Source organism: Lactuca sativa, chromosome 7 (assembly GCF_002870075.4).
Source record: "Lactuca sativa cultivar Salinas chromosome 7, Lsat_Salinas_v11, whole genome shotgun sequence".
NCBI lineage: Eukaryota > Viridiplantae > Streptophyta > Magnoliopsida > Asterales > Asteraceae > Lactuca > Lactuca sativa.
The window spans coordinates 80,350,660-80,369,953 of NC_056629.2; the positions used below are offsets into that span (position 1 = coordinate 80,350,660).

Below are 19,294 nucleotides of genomic sequence, written 5' to 3' on the forward strand. Positions count from 1 at the left end.
ATTTGCTTTATGAGTTGAATTAGGTCAAATTTAATAAAAGATAAAATAATATGATTATTTTATTAGTTTTAAAAGTTTGATCTAAAGAGTTTTATTTTTTGAAACCTCCATAAGTTATGGATATGAAAAGGTTTTAATACAAAAAAATTGATTCAAAGTTTTTTTGGAGTTACAAAATTTGGTGTTAATGTTTTAAAGGATTCCATAACTTAAGAATAAGTTATGGATCACCAAAAGTTTTTTGTGTTACCTTGTTTTATGAGTGAATTTAGATTAATGAATAAAATTATGTGATAGTTGGTTTTAATCCAAATTAATCTAAGAATTGATTCTAAAATGTGTTTTTGTAACTTGTCCTCAAGTTATATGAAAAGTCACATTTAAGAATCATAAAACTCATAAAAATTGGCAAAGGTTACAAAAATGAAGAGTCTAGTTCTAATTAAATGGTTTTATGACTCCATAACTTGTCCTCAAGTTATGGAGGACCAAGAGTCTCTTCATTTAATAAAATAAAATATAATAAAAAAAAGGTGTAACCTTAATTAATTCCATAAGTTATAAAATAAAGAAAAGTTAATTCTTTTATTAGTTTAAAGTCTTCCATAACTTGTCCTCAAGTTATGGAACTTGAAGAGTTTTTGGATTAAAACTACTTTAAACACATAAGTTATGGAATTAATTAGTTTTGAATAGTTTCAAAACTTGCCCTCAAGTTTTGGAATTTGTAAAGTTTTCACTTATGAATACTTTAATTCCAAGTTAGCCCTTAGAATTTTAAAAGTTAAAATTCAACCCTTATACTTTATAATATTATAAGTTAATAATATATATATATATATATATATATATATATATATATATATATATATATATATATATATATATATATATATGTATAAGAGTAAAGTCAGTCTTACCGCTAGTACGCCTTATTCACGAAGCCGGTCTATAAGGTGGGTATAAGGTTGTTGCCTATAAAATGGCAACTTAATGGGTGTCCACTCTCACCCACCGCTTGCTTGACTGGTGGAGGGTCGTTAGCCGAACGGGTTTGACAGGACTAGAATTCTCCCTTCATTAAAAGTATTAATGATAATACTAAGTAACTAAACTCTTAATAATACCCAATCTTAGTTACTTAGGAAAAATGTGAATAAGGTGCTAACCCATGAAATTACACTTTACACTTTGTCTAAGTCGTTAGTGGAGCGTGTGTGGTTAACCGGCACACTAACTTGGACTTAACAAGGTAGGTAAAGGGTGACTTAATATTTATCATAGTATCGATGGAGCGTGTGTGGTTAACCGGCACATCGATTGAGGGGTAATTTATTAAGGGTACCAAGTGATTTGCATGGTTACTTCACACCTTGTTTTGTGATCCTCGGCATCCCAGTCACAAAACCTGAAGGGCACACTCGAGATTGAAACGTGCCTTTGAACAGTTCAATGAATCTCAAAGATCTAGGAGTTTCAAAACCAATTAAAACCTAATAATACATTTCGTTTATCTTGGTGGAAATTGGTGAATCGTCATTCACCTACCTTCAAATATTTTATAGCTTGGATTACGGCATACCTCTTCTAAGTTATAAAATAGTTTGTTGGGTCCTAGCCTTAATATTTCATATTGGGTGTCATATTAAGGACTTTAAATCAACTATCTTGAATATCTCCCAAAAGATGTCTGTAATAGACACCTATGATCTTCCCAAATCTCTTGAAACAAGGTTTCCTAAATGAAGATGATGTCCTTTGGAAATCATACTTCTTTCACCTCCTCCAATTATTCTCCCCAACCCACAAGTTCTTGAAAAGTTTAAGGTCACTCAGGCCCTATTGGCAAGGCAAGGTCTAGGTGTGGTCACGTCTTGGAGATGTAGTCACATATTGACAAGCCGGGAGAGTTGGGTGTCAAAGTCTTGAGAAAGTCAGTGGTTCAATCACTTTCTAAGTCACATAGTGAGTTCCTTTGGGACACCTATGAAACAGACTATGACAGGACCCTTAATGATCTTATCTATTTGTTAAGATCAACTTCCTTAAAACTTGGTGGACATTGACAATAGTGACACAGGAAATCCCGGAAAGCATTCTCTTCCCAATGGAAAGGGATCGGCCATAGTCAACACGGTTGACCAAATGGTAAAGAGAAAAGCTAAGTATGTCATAGTCTCGTGTACCATTATCAAAGGGTCCATATGTTTATATTGCCAAAGAAAGGAGCATTGGTTGCGAAGCTGCCAAATTTACCTAAGGATGTTAAAGTCAACAAGTTTGACTCTACTTTAGGTAAAGTCCACTATCTAACTCTGTTAAGTTTCTATTCTGAGATTCCTGATACATGATGTGACTAGGTCACATAGTGATGTTTTAAGAATCAAAGAAAGGTGAAGAAAGTTAAAGAAATAATATGCTGAATCTGATGGCGTAGATGGATTTCTATCGCATAGTTTGAAGATTGGATTCTTGAGCTACTTCTTAGGAGTTATGAGATATTGCTTAGGAATAGATAACAACAAGTTTTCATATGGATTGTAAGGATAAGTTTTTCCGCAAAGTTTTAAAATAAAAGAAAAATTTTTTGATTTTATTTATTTTAAAATATCCTTACAATGGCTTTTGAGGAAAAATTGTTGCTTATATGATTCCATTAAGAGCAAGAGTGGAAATATGAAATTGATTCTTTCATTTGTGGTAATGTCTAGATTTACCAAATAAGGAAAGATTCTCATCACCCGAGTTTCAATTGGACCGGAACTTGGAATCATACAAGTTGTATAGCATGATGAATGAGAACTTTCAAGTTTTGGAAAATTAAGACTAATTACTCGGCCACATGGATGTGTGAGTCAAGTAAAGGACTAAGGGATCGAGTACACATTCTTGTGCACTGATTAAGTCCACCACAAAAGATTGATAAGACTCTTCGTCATAGTTTACTAAAGCTCAGTAAATATGATTATACTTACAAGCTTAAGTGTAACTCTGAGACATTGGAAAAGGTTCCAATGTATGGCAGGGCGAATAAGAAGAATCAAGTTAGGCAGAAGGATAAAAGTTTCTCATATCTGAAAAGATGGGAGAGTACTTTAGTATTAGTTTTGTGATCATCTTAATGATTAAGAAACCATATCAAAATTAGTTCTCTAAGGAAATCTTAGTGCATTCTTATGACTAAGAAGAGGAACTTGAATTGTTGAAATGGTTAAATCAAGAAGATGAGTCATACTTCGTTCCAATACAAGTCTTAGAGTCATACTCCAAGATTGTCATTTGAGTGGCATGTCTTAAAGAAGGTTTAAAACACTTGTCAAATGTAAGAGTAAAAGTTTTCTACTCTTGTACATTTGAAATTGGTAAGTTGTGATGTTTTGGATAAAACAAAGACCAACTTAGGCCAATTGGGTAAAGTGTTTTTCTTGATTAGAATCTGCACTATCTCTTGGATGTTTGACAAGGGAGTCTTATATGTCAAGAGGACAGTGGGAGTCTTAAAGGTCTTGAAAGTCTCAAGAAATAATCAAGAATAAAACCTGAAGTTCTTCACTAGCACACGACTTGAGGTTTATAACCTTTGCATATGAGTTCTTAGAGTTCTCAGTTTGTTACATAACAACTTGGAAGCAATGGCAGGCCCTTGAGCTGCCAGGTGGCAAGAAGTTAAGATTGAGTTCAATCCATATGGTTTTGGATTTGTCATTATCTTTGTCTTGTGATTATGGTTTGACAAATTCATATGGGTAGGAACTCATACACCATATAAATCTAAGTGTCATAAGGTTTCTCTCCGATTCATGAAAATGATGGTGAGGAAACGCTTTCACTAAGTAGATTTTACGAAGATATCAATTGTGTTATTTGCATTTTCAAAAGTCATTAGTGGAGCGCGTGTGGTTAACCGGCACACTAACATGGACTTGTGAGAAATGGCAAATGCCTAAGCAATTGAGACCATGATTACGGTATCCCTTTTCATGGTTCTTGAAATTGCTTAGACACACAGGTGAGCTATCTACGGAAAGGGTGTATGAATCTAAATTTCAGACTGTCCAGCTGATTTCTGAGTACATGTCAAAGCTAGTGGGAGCATAAGTGTTATGCTAATAATCATCATGTTAGTGGGAGCATGATAATTATGATAAGTATTGCAAGTTAGCAATGTTAATTATAGAAAACAAAAGTTTCAATTGGGAAAAAGTTGTTTTGCTATAATTAAGGGAGAGGAAATTATGCTTCATCTCAAATCTATAAGCTTAGATCGTGAGGTTTTAATCATTTAGTCAAGGATATATATGAATTTCATGTTGGAATGGCTCAACATAAGGAAATTCTATATATGGGTCCATTATTTGCGTTCTAAAATTCGATTATGATTACGGCATCCCTTTTCATAATCTGAATTATGAGAACTTGGCAAATTGAAATGGAAATATTATAGCAAAAGACTGGTTTAGTCTTTATGTAAGACATCATGAATCGTGTCCCATATGCTTCGGATATAGGATCGATTACATGTGCTATATTCATCCGTTCTAAAATTTTCCAAATGCCTGGGGCATTAAGAAGGGAAAAGGTTTAGAACTGGATATGACTAAAAGGATTAAACAATTGTCGAGGACAATCTAAGGTTTACCAAAGATTGGTTACTCAAGGACAATTGGAAGTATAGTGATAATTCTGGAAGGACCATATTGACATAATCTGTAAGGAGGCAACTCTTGTTCAGAAGTGATAGTCAAAATGGAATCTGGAAATGTTTCAAAGTTAGAATTTTCAATCTGTGTAAGATTAAGGAAACTTAATGCAAGAAGGATATTTCCAAGGAGTTGATCTCCTTTGGAATACTCTGTAATGATTGTTGCCAAGTCTTTGTGACTTTGTGCATAATCGTTACAAGGGGATCAATGCATATAAGTTTAGAATCTAACAGATTTCTGTAAATGGCATGAATTTGGAATTCTTGCATTTGCAGTAAGGATTTGGGAGTGTGAAAAGAGAATCATTGAAGTTATGTTCAATTGATCTAGTTCACAAAGTAAAGATCATAGACAAACATAGTATGCATACTTGGTGTGTGGCATGACTAGTGTTTAAGAAAACATAGTGTACATGCTTGGAGCATGGGACAACTATTGTTTTAAATTCAAGAATAAAGTTGATAGCTGAAACAGTATACAATGAATAATGTGTAGTCATATGGTGATAAATAAAAGGTGTTTTATTTATGTTCAAAGGGTTGATACCGTATTGGATTCAATTATTATTGTGTTTTATTTTGCATGTTTTGACTTCCCGAATAAACTGGGTTATTCTTCCTGAATGACTAAGTTATTCAAACATCCACAGTCGGTCATATGTTGGAAGTAGATATGAATTAAGACTGTCATGGGTTGGCTTGTAGAGGTCTAAGGTGTTGGACAAAGGGCTACAACACTCATGAGTGCTCATAAGTTCTGAGTATTGGATTCAACCCGCGCTCATTGGAATCACTTCATGGATTTTATCACGAGTGATCATGAGATGATAATATCTTATATTCTTCAAACCTAGAGATATGAGTTGTTACTATGAGTTGATAGTACATTGATTGCACGAAAACGCATTTGGTAACTCGGTGCTATAAAACGTGCCTTTGTGTATGATTCAACAAGTAGTAGAACAAGCCATATGAGTCAAAGTTTATCCGTTCCTTTTACCTTCGGGATAAAAGCGATATTTGTGGGCCCCTCGATGATTTGATGATGACAAATGGAAGTGCTCGGCCGGGCCAGGACTGATTTGATTCGTTCAATTAGTCAGTCGTCATAAATCGCAAATCGAGAAACAACAAATGGACAGAGAGAATGATTATAATCCATGTCTCAGTCCATATGATATCTAGAATGGAGGAATATATGATCTCTTATCTAATGGACAAGTCACTGACAAAGGTCAGAGTTCATCTACAAGGTCAGAGTACGACAGAAGCTTTTGAGAGCTACGATTGCCAGTTAGGTTTGAAGTCATACGCAATAATAGTTTTAGACTTATCCAAGTGGGAGACTGTTGGATTAATGTCTAAGTCCATAACTATATTTGGTATGTACTTGACCCGACCCGGCATGGTCCATTTGGGTTGCACTTCACCGACACAATTTATATGGATAATCTTTTGAGAATAGTATGTTTATGATTAATATTAATATGTTATAAGTTCTAATATATTAATATGGAATCATATTATTTAATTAGTATTGATCAAGAATTAATTTATAATTAATTAAGTGATCAAAAGGAACTAATTAAATATGGACTCTTATATATATGGAATGGGCCAAGTTCATTTAGGTTGGGCTAAGCTTTCATGGATAGTCCATGGAGTGTTTAACCCATGGATCCTAGGAAATGAAAGGTCATGGGTATTAGGGTTTAACCCTAATCCTCCATACTATATAAAGATGTCTTTGGTTGGTGAAATTGACACTAGTGTGGATACACTAAAGAAGGGCTAGCCAATTTCACTAGAGAGAACCAAGTAATCATATTCTCTAAAGTATTCCAAGGCGTCTTGGTGATTTGTGATTCCACTTGAGGCTTCCACACTATTGGGGCTAAGCTCTTAAAGCTTGAAGACATCAAGCTACATCAAGAGGTATGTATTCTATCTTGTTACATTCATAGTTTTTGTATGCTAGATTAGGATAATACCTTGGATGTTCTTATTTGCATGTATAATAGAGAAAACATAGATCCAAGGTATTTAGGGTTGCATGTACACTTAGGAAGTGTTAGAATGCTCAAAACCCAACACTTATTCCATAACCCGGATCCCGCTGCGAATCGTCGAGTTCACCTATGGACTCGACGAGTTGACCCCTTGACTTAGGTTTTTTCCTTTCTTTTCTTGGTCTTTCTGATTCTGGGTGTTACACTGTGATTGGCGGGTCGAAGGCACCAACGCTGACCCATAATTTTTTTAAGTTTAGGATTCTAGATGTTTGCGTGACTCTTGAATGTGTTATGTGCTTGTATATTTACTAGTCGGGGCCCGATGACCATTTTGTATGCAATATATCTTGTGATTATTGCATGTGTTATGTGTTTATTTGTTTATATGTTGTATGTATACCGCTCGGGTCCCGACGACTAACAGATCTGTATACCGAGTGGGGTTCGATGTCGGGCGGGGCCTCATAATGGGCTGGGCCCATTATATGTTTATTATGTATGGTATGTAGCTCGGAAATCGAATTTATGACAGAAGATATAAAGACAGATGGAAACGGACATCGGATGACAAAGTTATGAATTTTTAACGAACTTTATCTGTCTAAGTATGTTAAAATATAACTTTAAAAATAAAGTCAAATTAGCCGATAGAGTCTAAACGAAAGTTGTAGATCACGTCGCTACATACGCATGGATATAAAAAAACGTCAAAAACGGAGCTCGTATACGAAAGTTACGGAATTTAGAAGATAATTAAATTATGGGTTAAGATGTAAGGCTGACACGTGGCCAGTGTTGTAAAACTCGCCGAGTTGGCCGATTACTCCTCCGAGTACTCGTTACTCCCCCCCTTGCCAATGCGAGTTACATAATCCCGAGTACTCCCCGATCGGCCCCTTACGAACTAAGTAGTGTTGTGAAATTTGGTCAACTCGTTGATTAATATGTATAATATACTTAATGATTTATTATTTACCACACATACATGTGACTATTACTACATATATATCTTAAATTTTCAGTAATTATTCACGAAGTGAGACCATTATGTGTGTTTCATTTTTTGTGTATTCACATGTATCCAATTTTGTTATATATTTCAATCGACTTATGATTTTATCTTATTATTTTGAAATATATAATTTCCCTAAAAATATTTCTACACAAATTTCCAAATCCGAGTACTCGCTACTCGGTAGTCGGCTAAACAGGTACCGAGTAACGAGTTCTACAACCTTGCACGTGGCACAATCACAGCCCCACCTTTCTCCCCACGGCTTCGCACCGGATCTCGACACATGGCTTGCGTACGCCCAGCGTAGGTCTTGGTATGCCCAGTGTACCGAGTACGCCCCGCATTCTCTGAAGTTACGCCCTGCGTAATGTGATCCATCAGCCTACAAATAGAGGCATAAATCACCTCATTTCCTCACAATAAAACCATTCTTTCTCTCTCAAATACGCTCCTTAGCCCCTCTCATTCCCTAGCACTTCCCAAGTGTTAGAGGCGAAGCCCATTGCACCAGAAGGCTCCGAGAAGAAGAGTTTTCGACTCAGAAGTTCTACCTCTACAAAGCCCGGCTCCTAGCTAAAACCCTCTTGTAAGTGAGTTATGTTTACCCTACTTTAAGTATAACTTATGTTTAAGTTCATTATCACTATTATGAACCTATAATGGTCACAATGGGCTTGGTTGTTGGATTTCAGAAAAGTTATATGTCGAAATGGTCTTGCCTTTCAATTGTCCTGCCTTGCTAATCCTTACTTAATAGATTATGAGTTAATGATAAATCTAGACTAATAATTAGTCACAATAAATATTAGACTAAAATCTAGTGATAATTATACTAGGTTTCGTCAAAGGAAAATAAAATTGTTAGAAGTGAAGCGCTGCCCGAGTTTGGAGTCATCACTTTAACAAGAGAGTGCATAGTTACTTTCATCTTACACATGCATATGAAGTATTTAATATAAATTACATGTTATGTGTGTATATTTTCTGTGTTCTTGATATCTATGTTGGATGAACAAAATATACATGTTTTATTCGATTTAAACTATATATGTATTTTATACTTATAATTATGATATGTAAAGATTGGTAGATGATATAAATGATGAAAAAATATAAGAGGCATTGATGTTTAAGCTGATTCAGTCATCTAGCGGAGTATAAATAATGACTACGGCATATACTAGACAATCCAGTGGAACGCTGACAGACTCGCAAGTTGTAGGTGTTTTTGAACTACGTGCTCACCAGATGTACTCCATCCTCCTCATGGTTGCATTTTGACATATATTGTTAAGGAATACCCTAAGAAGTGTTGTACATCCCGATGATAATCCTTAGGCTATGTCCCTTAAATTAGATGCTTTAGGGACAGAAAGTGAGGATAATCAGAACGGGTAATTGGGTTGAATGATTTGATGAACTTAATTTTTGTGGGTTGAAAATCATATGTGCTCATCAGGCTTCCAAGTCTGACCCACTCACTTTCTTGTATTACAGGTAGTAGTGATAGAGTACATATAGATTTTGGTGGATGTTGGTATATTAATTAGTCGATGATTTCTTTAACTCTCCGGTTTAAAATAAGGATCTATTTAAATCTCCAATTCAAAATAAGGTGCCTATATCTTGTGCTAGAGACGTGTGTGGTGTCGTTTGAAGGTTTGTAGTAAAATTATTTTCAAAGATGTTAAAGTCCTAATGAAAATTACTAAAGAATGAGAAAATCAACATTCTTTAAATTTCTAAATAATAAGTTATCACAGGAAACTTGGTCTCCTAAGCATCTTTAAGTTTACGTTGATTTGGTTGCCCCTAATAGGTTTGGGTGTTATACATTTAGTGTTTGATCTTTCTACTTTCTTGTTAATTATCTTTCAGCTAACTTTTAGCTATTTATTTTTTGTTTATTATTATTTATTTTAATATTTTATTGTTCTCTGTTGTTTAAATAATTTCATATCTTATTTCATGTCGTGAGATATAAGATAATCCGAAGTAAAATGTTAAATGGTATACCTAAATGAAATCAAGTTATGGAACGAAAGCGAAAATATAATGTTACCTGTGGCTTCTTATCTTTATCAATTATCATTGCTCTAGGTCCCTGCATTTTAAAGTCTTGTGACTTGGATTTTCAACAGCGATATGATAATAGAAATAAAAATAGGAGTAAATTATAAGAATGGTCCCTATGGTTTAGGGTAATTTGTGCATTTGGTCCATAATTTATTTTTTAAATTTAGAAGGTACCTATTGTTTGCTTTTTTTACGCATCTTTGTCTTACCTAAAAATATTATTTTGCCCTTAATTTTTAACTTATTTAAATAAACATACACCCAACATCACCCTCTCATCTTACTTTACCTACATCACCAATTTTCTCAATTTAAATAATAGTCTTTTTAGGTAACATAGAGACCAAGCGCGTAACAAAAACAAATAATAAGGACCTTCCGAATTAAAAAAATAAGTTAGAAACCAAACGCGTAAATTACCTCAAACCATAGGGACCATTCGTATAATATACTCTAAAAATAGAGAAATTTTACAAAGACACACGCCATACTTGTACAAAATAGATCTTGAAACATAGAAAATGGAAAACACTAACAAACCTCGTAAAAATCATAATTCACAGTTCTTCGTAGAAGATGACTAACAACAAGATGTTCACAAGCAAGGCATTGTTCAAGTTTTTTATGTCGGCCTTCTCTAATCTACAAATAGTTAGAAATAATTAACAACGATCAAACAAATTACGATTTCTATTCGAAATATACGTCATTTTAGTTACCAGTTTTAATGCAAGTTTTAAGCATAATGGAGAAGCATATTTGATCGATTTTATAGCATCAATAATCCACTTTTCATGCTTGCATGCGGCCAAATTCTCCTACATAGATGCACATGCAAATAATAATCTATATTGGCAAGTTAATATTGAGATAAAACAAGATTTTAGTGAAATCGCTAGCAATAAACATACCAATGATGATAATATATTTTCTACATCCTCTCTTGAGAAACATTCATTGATCATTTCCAGGCTAGCAACGAAAATGTTGGTGTATAGCTTAATAACTATCACATCTTTTATGCAATATATATATATATATATATATATATATATATATATATATATATATATATATATATATATATATATATATATATATATATATATATATATATATATATATATATATATATATATATATATATAGGTGGGTTCAATTGAGAAAATAAAAAAGGTTGAGAATGGGGGAATCATTCTCAGCCACTCATTTTATCTAAGCATAAAAAGATACGGTGTCAAACTTGTAAATATGATAACAACCTTCAATCTCAAATACGTAATCGTAGAGAATTAGATTACAGTTCAAACTCATTCATCGTTCATCATCCAAATTTCTTCTCCAACTTTCACAATCATCCAGATTTCTTCAATTAAACCATCATCAACATCATCCAGTGTTAATCAATCATCGATCTTCGTCAATAATCAACACGACTCAACAATTAACAACAAAAATTCGTTTTTTGTTCTTTTAATTCAACCTTCAATTGTGCTTGAATATGATCAGATCTTCAACATCTATGATTAATTATACTCCCGGCGTTATTAGATCAACATCATCGATAATTAACAAAAATCCACTTCATATCATTCATTTAACATCGATTATCAAATAAAACTTCAAAACTGAGGTTAGAAAAATATCAAATCGTTTTTTTTTTTGAAAAATTTCATATAATTTCTATCAATCTACTATTTTGTAAGATTTAAATAGTCAAAATATCATGTTTTTAACATTTTAAAAAAAAATTGTATGCACTCCAATTGTTTGATGAAATTCATAAACTAAATTACCACGTTATATTCATATATGAATATGTTTCTCAGTATATGATTATTAAAACAAAAAAGCAAATATGCAAGTCCGTATGTTATTCATATGTGAATAACATATAAAAATTATATATATATATATATATATATATATATATATATATATATATATATATTTGTGAAAATACCTTGTAATATTCATATGTGAATATATTGTGTAATATTCATATGTGAATATACTGTGTAATATTCATAAGTGAATATATCATCTAATATTCACAAATGAATATACAATGTAATATTCACATGTGAAATACCATGTAATACTATGCAATATTCAAATATGAAAATATTATCTAATATTCATAAGTGAATATTACATCTAATATTTACAAGTGAATATACTATGTAATATTCATAAGTGAATGCATCGTCTAATATTTAAATATGAATATACTATGTTTATTAAATGTTATATTAATATATGAATGATACTTAAATTGTAAAAAAAGAAAAAAAAAATTAATCATAGTTTTTATTCATAACTGAATAACGAATGTACTGTAGTAAAAATCTGATTCATTTTTATTCACTTATGAATAACGATAGCTAAAAATATAAAACAATAATAAATTTTTTATTTTATCTTAAAACTATATCAATATGGATATCTATTTGTAGAGAATAAAAAATCATGAATTTTGGTATATTTAAAATCATTTTTCGATAAAAATAGCTTCTTAATAATTAAAAAAAAACGAAAAAAACTATGTTTTTGTATATATTAAGGTAATGATTAGCATAGTTTAAGGAAACATGTTTTGTTGGAAAACACATGTCTATTCCTTTCCCATTTCTGCTGGTACGACGGAAACTTTTGCAGCAAAAATAAATGAGTGGCTGAAAATGATTCCCCCATTCTCAACCTTTTTTTTCTCAATTGAACTCTCATATATATATATATATATATATATATATATATATATATATATATATATATATATATATATAGAGAGAGAGAGAGAGAGGGAGTGAGTTAGGTTCAAATGTTTCTAGTATCTATTGTATACATGTATGATTGATTCTGGACCAATCATTTTAGTTATTTTAAGAAAGTAATTAATGCATATTAAATGTTGAAGATTTAATTAATACTCATTATATCTTTAAAATGTAATATGCATTAATTACTTTTTTAATATAACTAAAATGATTAGTCCAGAATCAATCATACATACATATAATAGATAGCTAGAACATAATAACCTAACCCAATATAGAGTTAAGTTCAAATGTTTCTAGTATATATCATATCATATCATATTATATTATAAAGGAAACATTTTTCCTTTCACCACATTCATTTGAAACCCCCATACATTTTTCCTTTTACCACATTCATTTGAAATTCTCATGACCTTTCAATTTCTTTTTAATAATAATTATTATAAGTTGGTTAATAAGGTTAAATAAATATCAAACATAAAGTGTAATCATATATAAACAAAATTTTAATATTTATATAATATCTTTACTTCTACTTATAAAGTTATATTTTTTAACTTTTAATATATTATACTTAATTTATTAGTTTTAATATATTGTTGAATGTAAACCATTATCATTTTAAAGTTACAATTTTGGAACAATTTGTATAAAATACTTAAATTATCAATTTAAATATAACATTACAGGGTCAACTTAAATATAAATTTTAATTTAACTTAAACAACTCAAAAAATATATTGTAAATAGTTAAAAATGATACATTATAGTGTCTTTCTAATAATGATTATAAGTTGGTTAATAATGTTAAATAAATATCAAACATAAAGCGTAATCATAAATAAACTAAATTTTAAAATAATATCTTTACTTCTACTTATAAAGTTATGTCTGTAACTTTTAACATAATATACATAATTTGTTAGATTTAAAATGTTGTTGTATGTAAACCATTATCAGTTTAAAGCTCCAAATTTTGAGCAGTTTGGACAAAATATTTAAATTATTAATTTAAATATAACATTACAATTTCAACTTAAATATAAATTTCATTTCCACTTAAAAAACCAAAGAATATCTTATAAATAGTTAAAAGTGATAAATGCAAAAACTAAATTATAATCTCAATTTAACTAAAATATTTTCTAATGATATTTTTATAATCGTAAAAAGTTTTCAAATAAGTAACTAAAAATAACTTACAATACCAATAATTAAAAATAACTTTATATAAATGATTATATTGTTACCTTTAAAATCAAAAAATAATGTTTGATATTTTAATTAATTATAATGATAAAGATTAAAAAATTAATAAATTTTAAAAAGTTAATTAAAAATAACAACAACTATAAATAACATTAATTAAACCATATATTATATTTAATTTTATTCATATGTAACTTGCGGGTAGAAGTCATTCAAACGATTGAAATTATGCAGTTATAATAGATGTATATATTATCATATAATTAAAAATAATCAATATATTATATCAATTTAGTATATGAATTATTATATCAAATTTAACAACAACGTCATTGTTATATTTAAGAAAAACATATATTTGTAAAAACTTCAACTATATAGGTGTTTCTGCGCAACGCGCGGACATTTACATAGTATATATATATATATATATATATATATATATATATATATATATATATATATATATATATATATATATATATATATGTATATATATATATATATATATATACATATTAGATGTGTGCCCACGCAAAACGACAGCGATAAATAACTCTTTTACCGAATAGTTTTGTTACAGGGAAATAAGTATTGGATTTAATTATTAGTTATTATGTAAACAAAATTAGCTCTTTTAAATAAAATATTTATGTTTAGACCTTCTATTTATATTGCATGTTTATATATTTAATGTAAATTAGTTAATATTGTTGTCTAGTTTAAAAAATTTAAATTAATTTATATACATGAATTTATTACTTTAAAATTATCATTTTGCTTCAAATTAAATTTCTTAATAACCTTCTTTAATTCAAGTCTTCAAACTTTTGGCAAGTACTAATGATAATTATGTATATTTGATTTGTATAAAAAGTTTGTAATTAATACCTCTTAAAATTCAAGATATGACTAATATGTTTTATAATATAGTCTAAGATATATATATATATATATATATATATATATATATATATATATATATATATATATATATATATATATTAAAGAGTGTAAGAAAGGTATTATGAAAGGGCTTGATTTCATTCACAGAATTGGATGCCTTATATTGGCACTTACATGTTTGGAAGGTAAACAATTATAGGAGTAATGTTAGGAACTATAAACAGAAGATATTCTAGGTATTAAAACTTTACATATAGGATAATTGACTACACAATTGAAGTGGGTTATGTATAGATGGGTCCATTGGGCTCGATATCCTTAATTCGCCCCCGCAATATGGAGGATCCATTAGAGACTCCGAACTTTGATCTGTTTCGTAAAAATGGTGCCCGAGAGAGAGGCTTGGTAAGCATGTCAGCTAACTTATCATGAGATTTGATGTGAACTACCCGTAGTAAACCATTAGGGACTTTGCTCTTAGACAAATTGGTAATCAAGAGCCATGTGTTTCATGCATGTGTGGTAGACAAGATTTGCACAAAGGTATGTAGCACCAGTGTTATCACAAAACAAGGTAGGTGTCTGCGTGATGGGTATCCCGAGTTTGGTCAACAGGTTATTGGGCCAAATAAGTTCAGTCGAGGCATTCACTAACGCCTTGTATTATGCCTCAGTTGATGAACGAGATACCGACTTTTTCCCTGTATACCTCCATGAAATAATGTTTGTGCCAAGGTATGTGAGATAAGTTGTAGCTGACCGGCCTACACTGTGTACACCACCCCAATCAGAGTCGGAGAAGGTCGAGAGTGTGAGAGGAGAATTTCGATTGAGAAAGAGACCATGATGGATGGTTCCTTTAAGGTAACGAAGAACACGTTTGAGAGCTTGCCAGTGAGTTTGATAGGGAGCATGCATGAATTGAGAAAGTTTGTTGATGGCAAAGGAGATGCCAGGACGTGTAAATACCAGGTATTGGAGGGAACCTACAAGCTTGCGATAGGGGGTAGCATCAATTATTGGAGAACTATCGGTGACAGACAAAGGTTCAGTGGTGCTAAGAGTAGTCATGACATCTTTGGCACCATCCATGTGGAATTGGGAAAGAGCATCGTGAATATCTCGATGTTGAGAGAGAAAGATACATGTTGGTGTGTGGATTACTTCGATTCCTAGAAAATGGTTAAGTATGTCAAGATCTTTTAGGGGGAATTTTGTGCTTAAGGCAGAGATGAAGTGGTTTAGGAATTTGGAATCATTACCTATGAGAACAATGTCATCTACATACACCAAAAAGTAACAGGTGACATTTTCATGGTTGTAAATGAAGAGGGATGCATCAACTAAGGATTTTTTGAAACCCAATTGAAGGAGGAAGGTAGTAAGCTCAATGTACCAAGCTCTTGGAGCTTGTTTGAGCCCATAGATGAATTTATTTTGTTTGCAGAGATGGTTAGGATATTGAGGGTGAATGTACCCTGGCGGTTGACTCATGAAGACTTGTTCATGAAGGGTTCCTTGGAGAAAGGCATTATTGACGTCAAGTTGACATAGTGGCCAATTTCTTGCCAAGGCAATGGAGAGAATGGTGCATATTGTGATAGGTTTGGTGACAGGGCTGAAGGTATCAAAATAATCTTTCCCGTATTGTTGAAGAAAGCCTTTGGCGACTAGGTGAGCCTTGTATTTTTCAACAGAGACGTCAGGGTGATGCTTAATCCGATAGACCCACTTACAATCAATAGTTTTGTGAGAGGATGGGGGTACAAGATCCAAAGTTTGATTTTTTATAAGAGCTTTAAACTCATAATCCATGGCACTATTCCATTTCAGATATTTGGAAGCTTGAGTGTGGGTTGACGGTTCTAGTGTGGGAGGAATAGGGTGAAGGGTGGTGGAGTTAATAAGGTTGGGATTATAGTACTTTGGATTGCATTTGTGTGTCCGAAGAGGAGGGATGGTGTGGATTGGTTATGTGAGGGTGGAGAAGGCATAGTGGTGTCAGGGGAGGCTGGTGGCAAAGGTGATGAAAAGGAAGGAAGAGCTGATGCGGGTGTAGGAGTTATGGCAATAGGTGGATTGGGAGGGGAGAGTGCGGTAGGATTTGGTAAGGGTAGATGAGTAGAGAGGATACGATGAGTACAAAAAGGAGTAGAAGAAGGGGTTGAGATAGGTTGAGATGAAGTGGGAAGAGAGTGTATGAGGTCATCAGTTGTTGGAAGTGGAAGAGAATTCAGATTATCTGTTTTGTATGGAAAGATGTGTTCAATAAACTCCACATGGCATGAGTGGTAAAGGCGGTGAAATGAGGGATTTTAACATTTGTATGCTAATTTTGAGGATGAGTAGCTAAGAAAAATACATTTAGCTAAACGGGGTTGTAGTTTGGATGAAGTATATGGGCACAACCATGGGAAACATAGGTAGCCAAACGGTTTGAGTTTCAGATAGTGAGGTGAGATTTGGTGAAGTTGATCATATGGAGTTTTAAGGTCAAGGATAGGTGTATGAAGTCGATTGATGAGGTAGACTTCCATTTGGAATGCATGAGACAAAAAGGTGAGGGGCAGTTGAGCATAACGAAGAAGAGATAGGCCCGTTTCTACAACGTTTCAGTGACGTCTCTGCAACTCCATTTTTTTCAGGAGTGTGTGGTGGAGTAGTGAAATGTGATATGTTATTTTGTTTGAGATATGAGGTAAGGCCAATGAATTCACCACCATTATCAGTGGAGAGAGAAACAAGCGAGGTTTTGTAATATTTTTCAACAAGGTTTCAAAATTAAGGAAACAAGGTTGCAACATCCGATTTGTGTTTCATGGGGTACAACCAAGTATACTTTGAATAGAAATCGACAAAGATAACATAGTGAGTGTAACTGTAAGTAGAGGTTGTAACAAGACCCCAAACATCAGACTATACAAGTTGTAGAGGTTTTGTAACTTTAAAAGAGTTTGCACCAAAGGGAAATTTATGACTTTTATTGATTGAGCATGCATCAAAATGAAAAGAAAAATCAAACATTTTATTGGTGTGAAGGCCTAAAGTATGAAGAAAAATTTTGAGAATTTGATTGACGGATGTCCAAGCTTGTGATGCCAAGATAGAATGGACTTTGTGGTGGTTGTAATAGAGTTTATTTGAGGTAGACTTCGAATGTAATGAATGGATGCCTAATAGATATCATTGATGTTTACTCCCTGCATGAGATGCGCCCCCATGCGTAGATCCTTAACCAACAAATGATGGGGAAAAATTCAACAGAAACGTTATTAGCTTTAGAGAGTTTGGCAACAAATACTAGATTGTTGCGCATTTGAGGGACAAATAAGACATTGTGTAAGTGTAAGGGACGAGAAGGAGTGGGAAGAGTTATGTGTCTAGTGTGAGAAATAGATAGAGCATTACCATTTTCTAACATAATCTCATCCGGTCCACCATACTCTAATAGGGTGTGAAACGAAGCAGGATTTGATGCAACATGATGAGATACGCCACTGTCAAACATCCATGGTGAGGTTGAGGATGATGTGTTCACAGTTGGATTTGTATGTGCATTCATAGATAGAGTTATGTTGTTTTCTTTAATAAAACGGGATTGTTTCCTACAATCTTTACTTTCATGTCCAGGAATGTGATAGTATTGACAATAGCTTGAGTTCTCGTTTTCACTTTGGAAATTGTTGTTGCTGGGATTTCCTTGAAAGCGAGGTTGTCGGGTTCTTGTGTTATTAAACCTGGTTGGAGATCAAGTGTCATTGCTAGGCCTTTATAAAGATTAGCGATTGGAGTATTTTTGGGTGTAATTCACAGTGGTGATAAGAGATGCTAGTTGAGTTTCTTTCAAAGATAGTTTGTCAAATAATTCAGGGAACGTGATGGGTGTTTCTCTAATTTTTAAAGCAAAGGAGATATGTCTATAGTCGTCACCTAGTTGACTTAAGATGTGGACAACTAAGTCTTCTTAACCAATAGGGCTTTGTGCTAGGGCAAGTTCATCAACAAAGTATTTCATGTCATGGAGAAATTCGATAACAGATCTTGCACCTTTAGGGTTATTAGCAAGTTGGGATTTTAAGGAGATGATGTGTGACCTGGACCCACTAGCATAGCTATCTATTAGTCGTTTGAATGCTTTGTGCAATGTCGCTGCACTATCTGTTAGTCGTTTGAATGCTTTGTGCAATGTCTCTGCAGAAGAGACAATTGGTTGAATAGTGTCAGAGCAGCTTCCAAGTAAGTCACCGAGTAGAATCTGATCTTGACGAAACCAAGGGAGATACTCCGGATTCGGTTTTGTGACATTTGAAGGTAGTTGTTTTGGTGGAGGTACTTTGGAGCCATCGACATAGTTGTCTAAGCCTAGACCAATTAGATTTGCAAGAACTTGTTTTCTCCAAATAGGGAAATTGCTAGAGGTAAGCTTGATTGGGAAGTGAGTGTGAGCAGTAACATCAACAATGGTCGACAATGTGTTTGAAGAAGAAGAGGGATAGGACCGAAAAAGGGCTCAGAGGAGCAGTGAAGGCTCTAATACCATAAAGTGAACGCTCTGATACCATAAAGAGTGTAAGAAAGGTATTGTGAAAGGGCT

General features: G+C 32.7%; 1 protein-coding gene across 10 annotated transcripts in view; it reads right to left on the bottom strand.

Annotated features, from left to right (window-relative positions):
• The window catches only part of LOC111914013 (probable 3-hydroxyisobutyryl-CoA hydrolase 2), a 55,558-nt gene that overhangs the window by 9,932 nt on the left and 26,332 nt on the right, over positions 1-19,294 (bottom strand). For 9 of the 10 annotated variants that reach the window (XM_023909759.3, XM_023909764.3, XM_023909763.3 and 6 more), the window contains 4 exons: positions 10,717-10,777; positions 10,525-10,623; positions 10,346-10,447; positions 9,792-9,833 (listed from right to left, as the gene is read on the bottom strand). In XM_023909759.3, the coding sequence (XP_023765527.1) occupies positions 9,792-9,833; positions 10,346-10,447; positions 10,525-10,623; positions 10,717-10,777 (304 nt within the window). Of the gene's footprint in view, positions 1-9,260; positions 9,318-9,791; positions 9,834-10,345; positions 10,448-10,524; positions 10,624-10,716; positions 10,778-19,294 lie in introns of those variants that run through there. The other variant, XM_042896609.2, reaches the window with a different exon arrangement.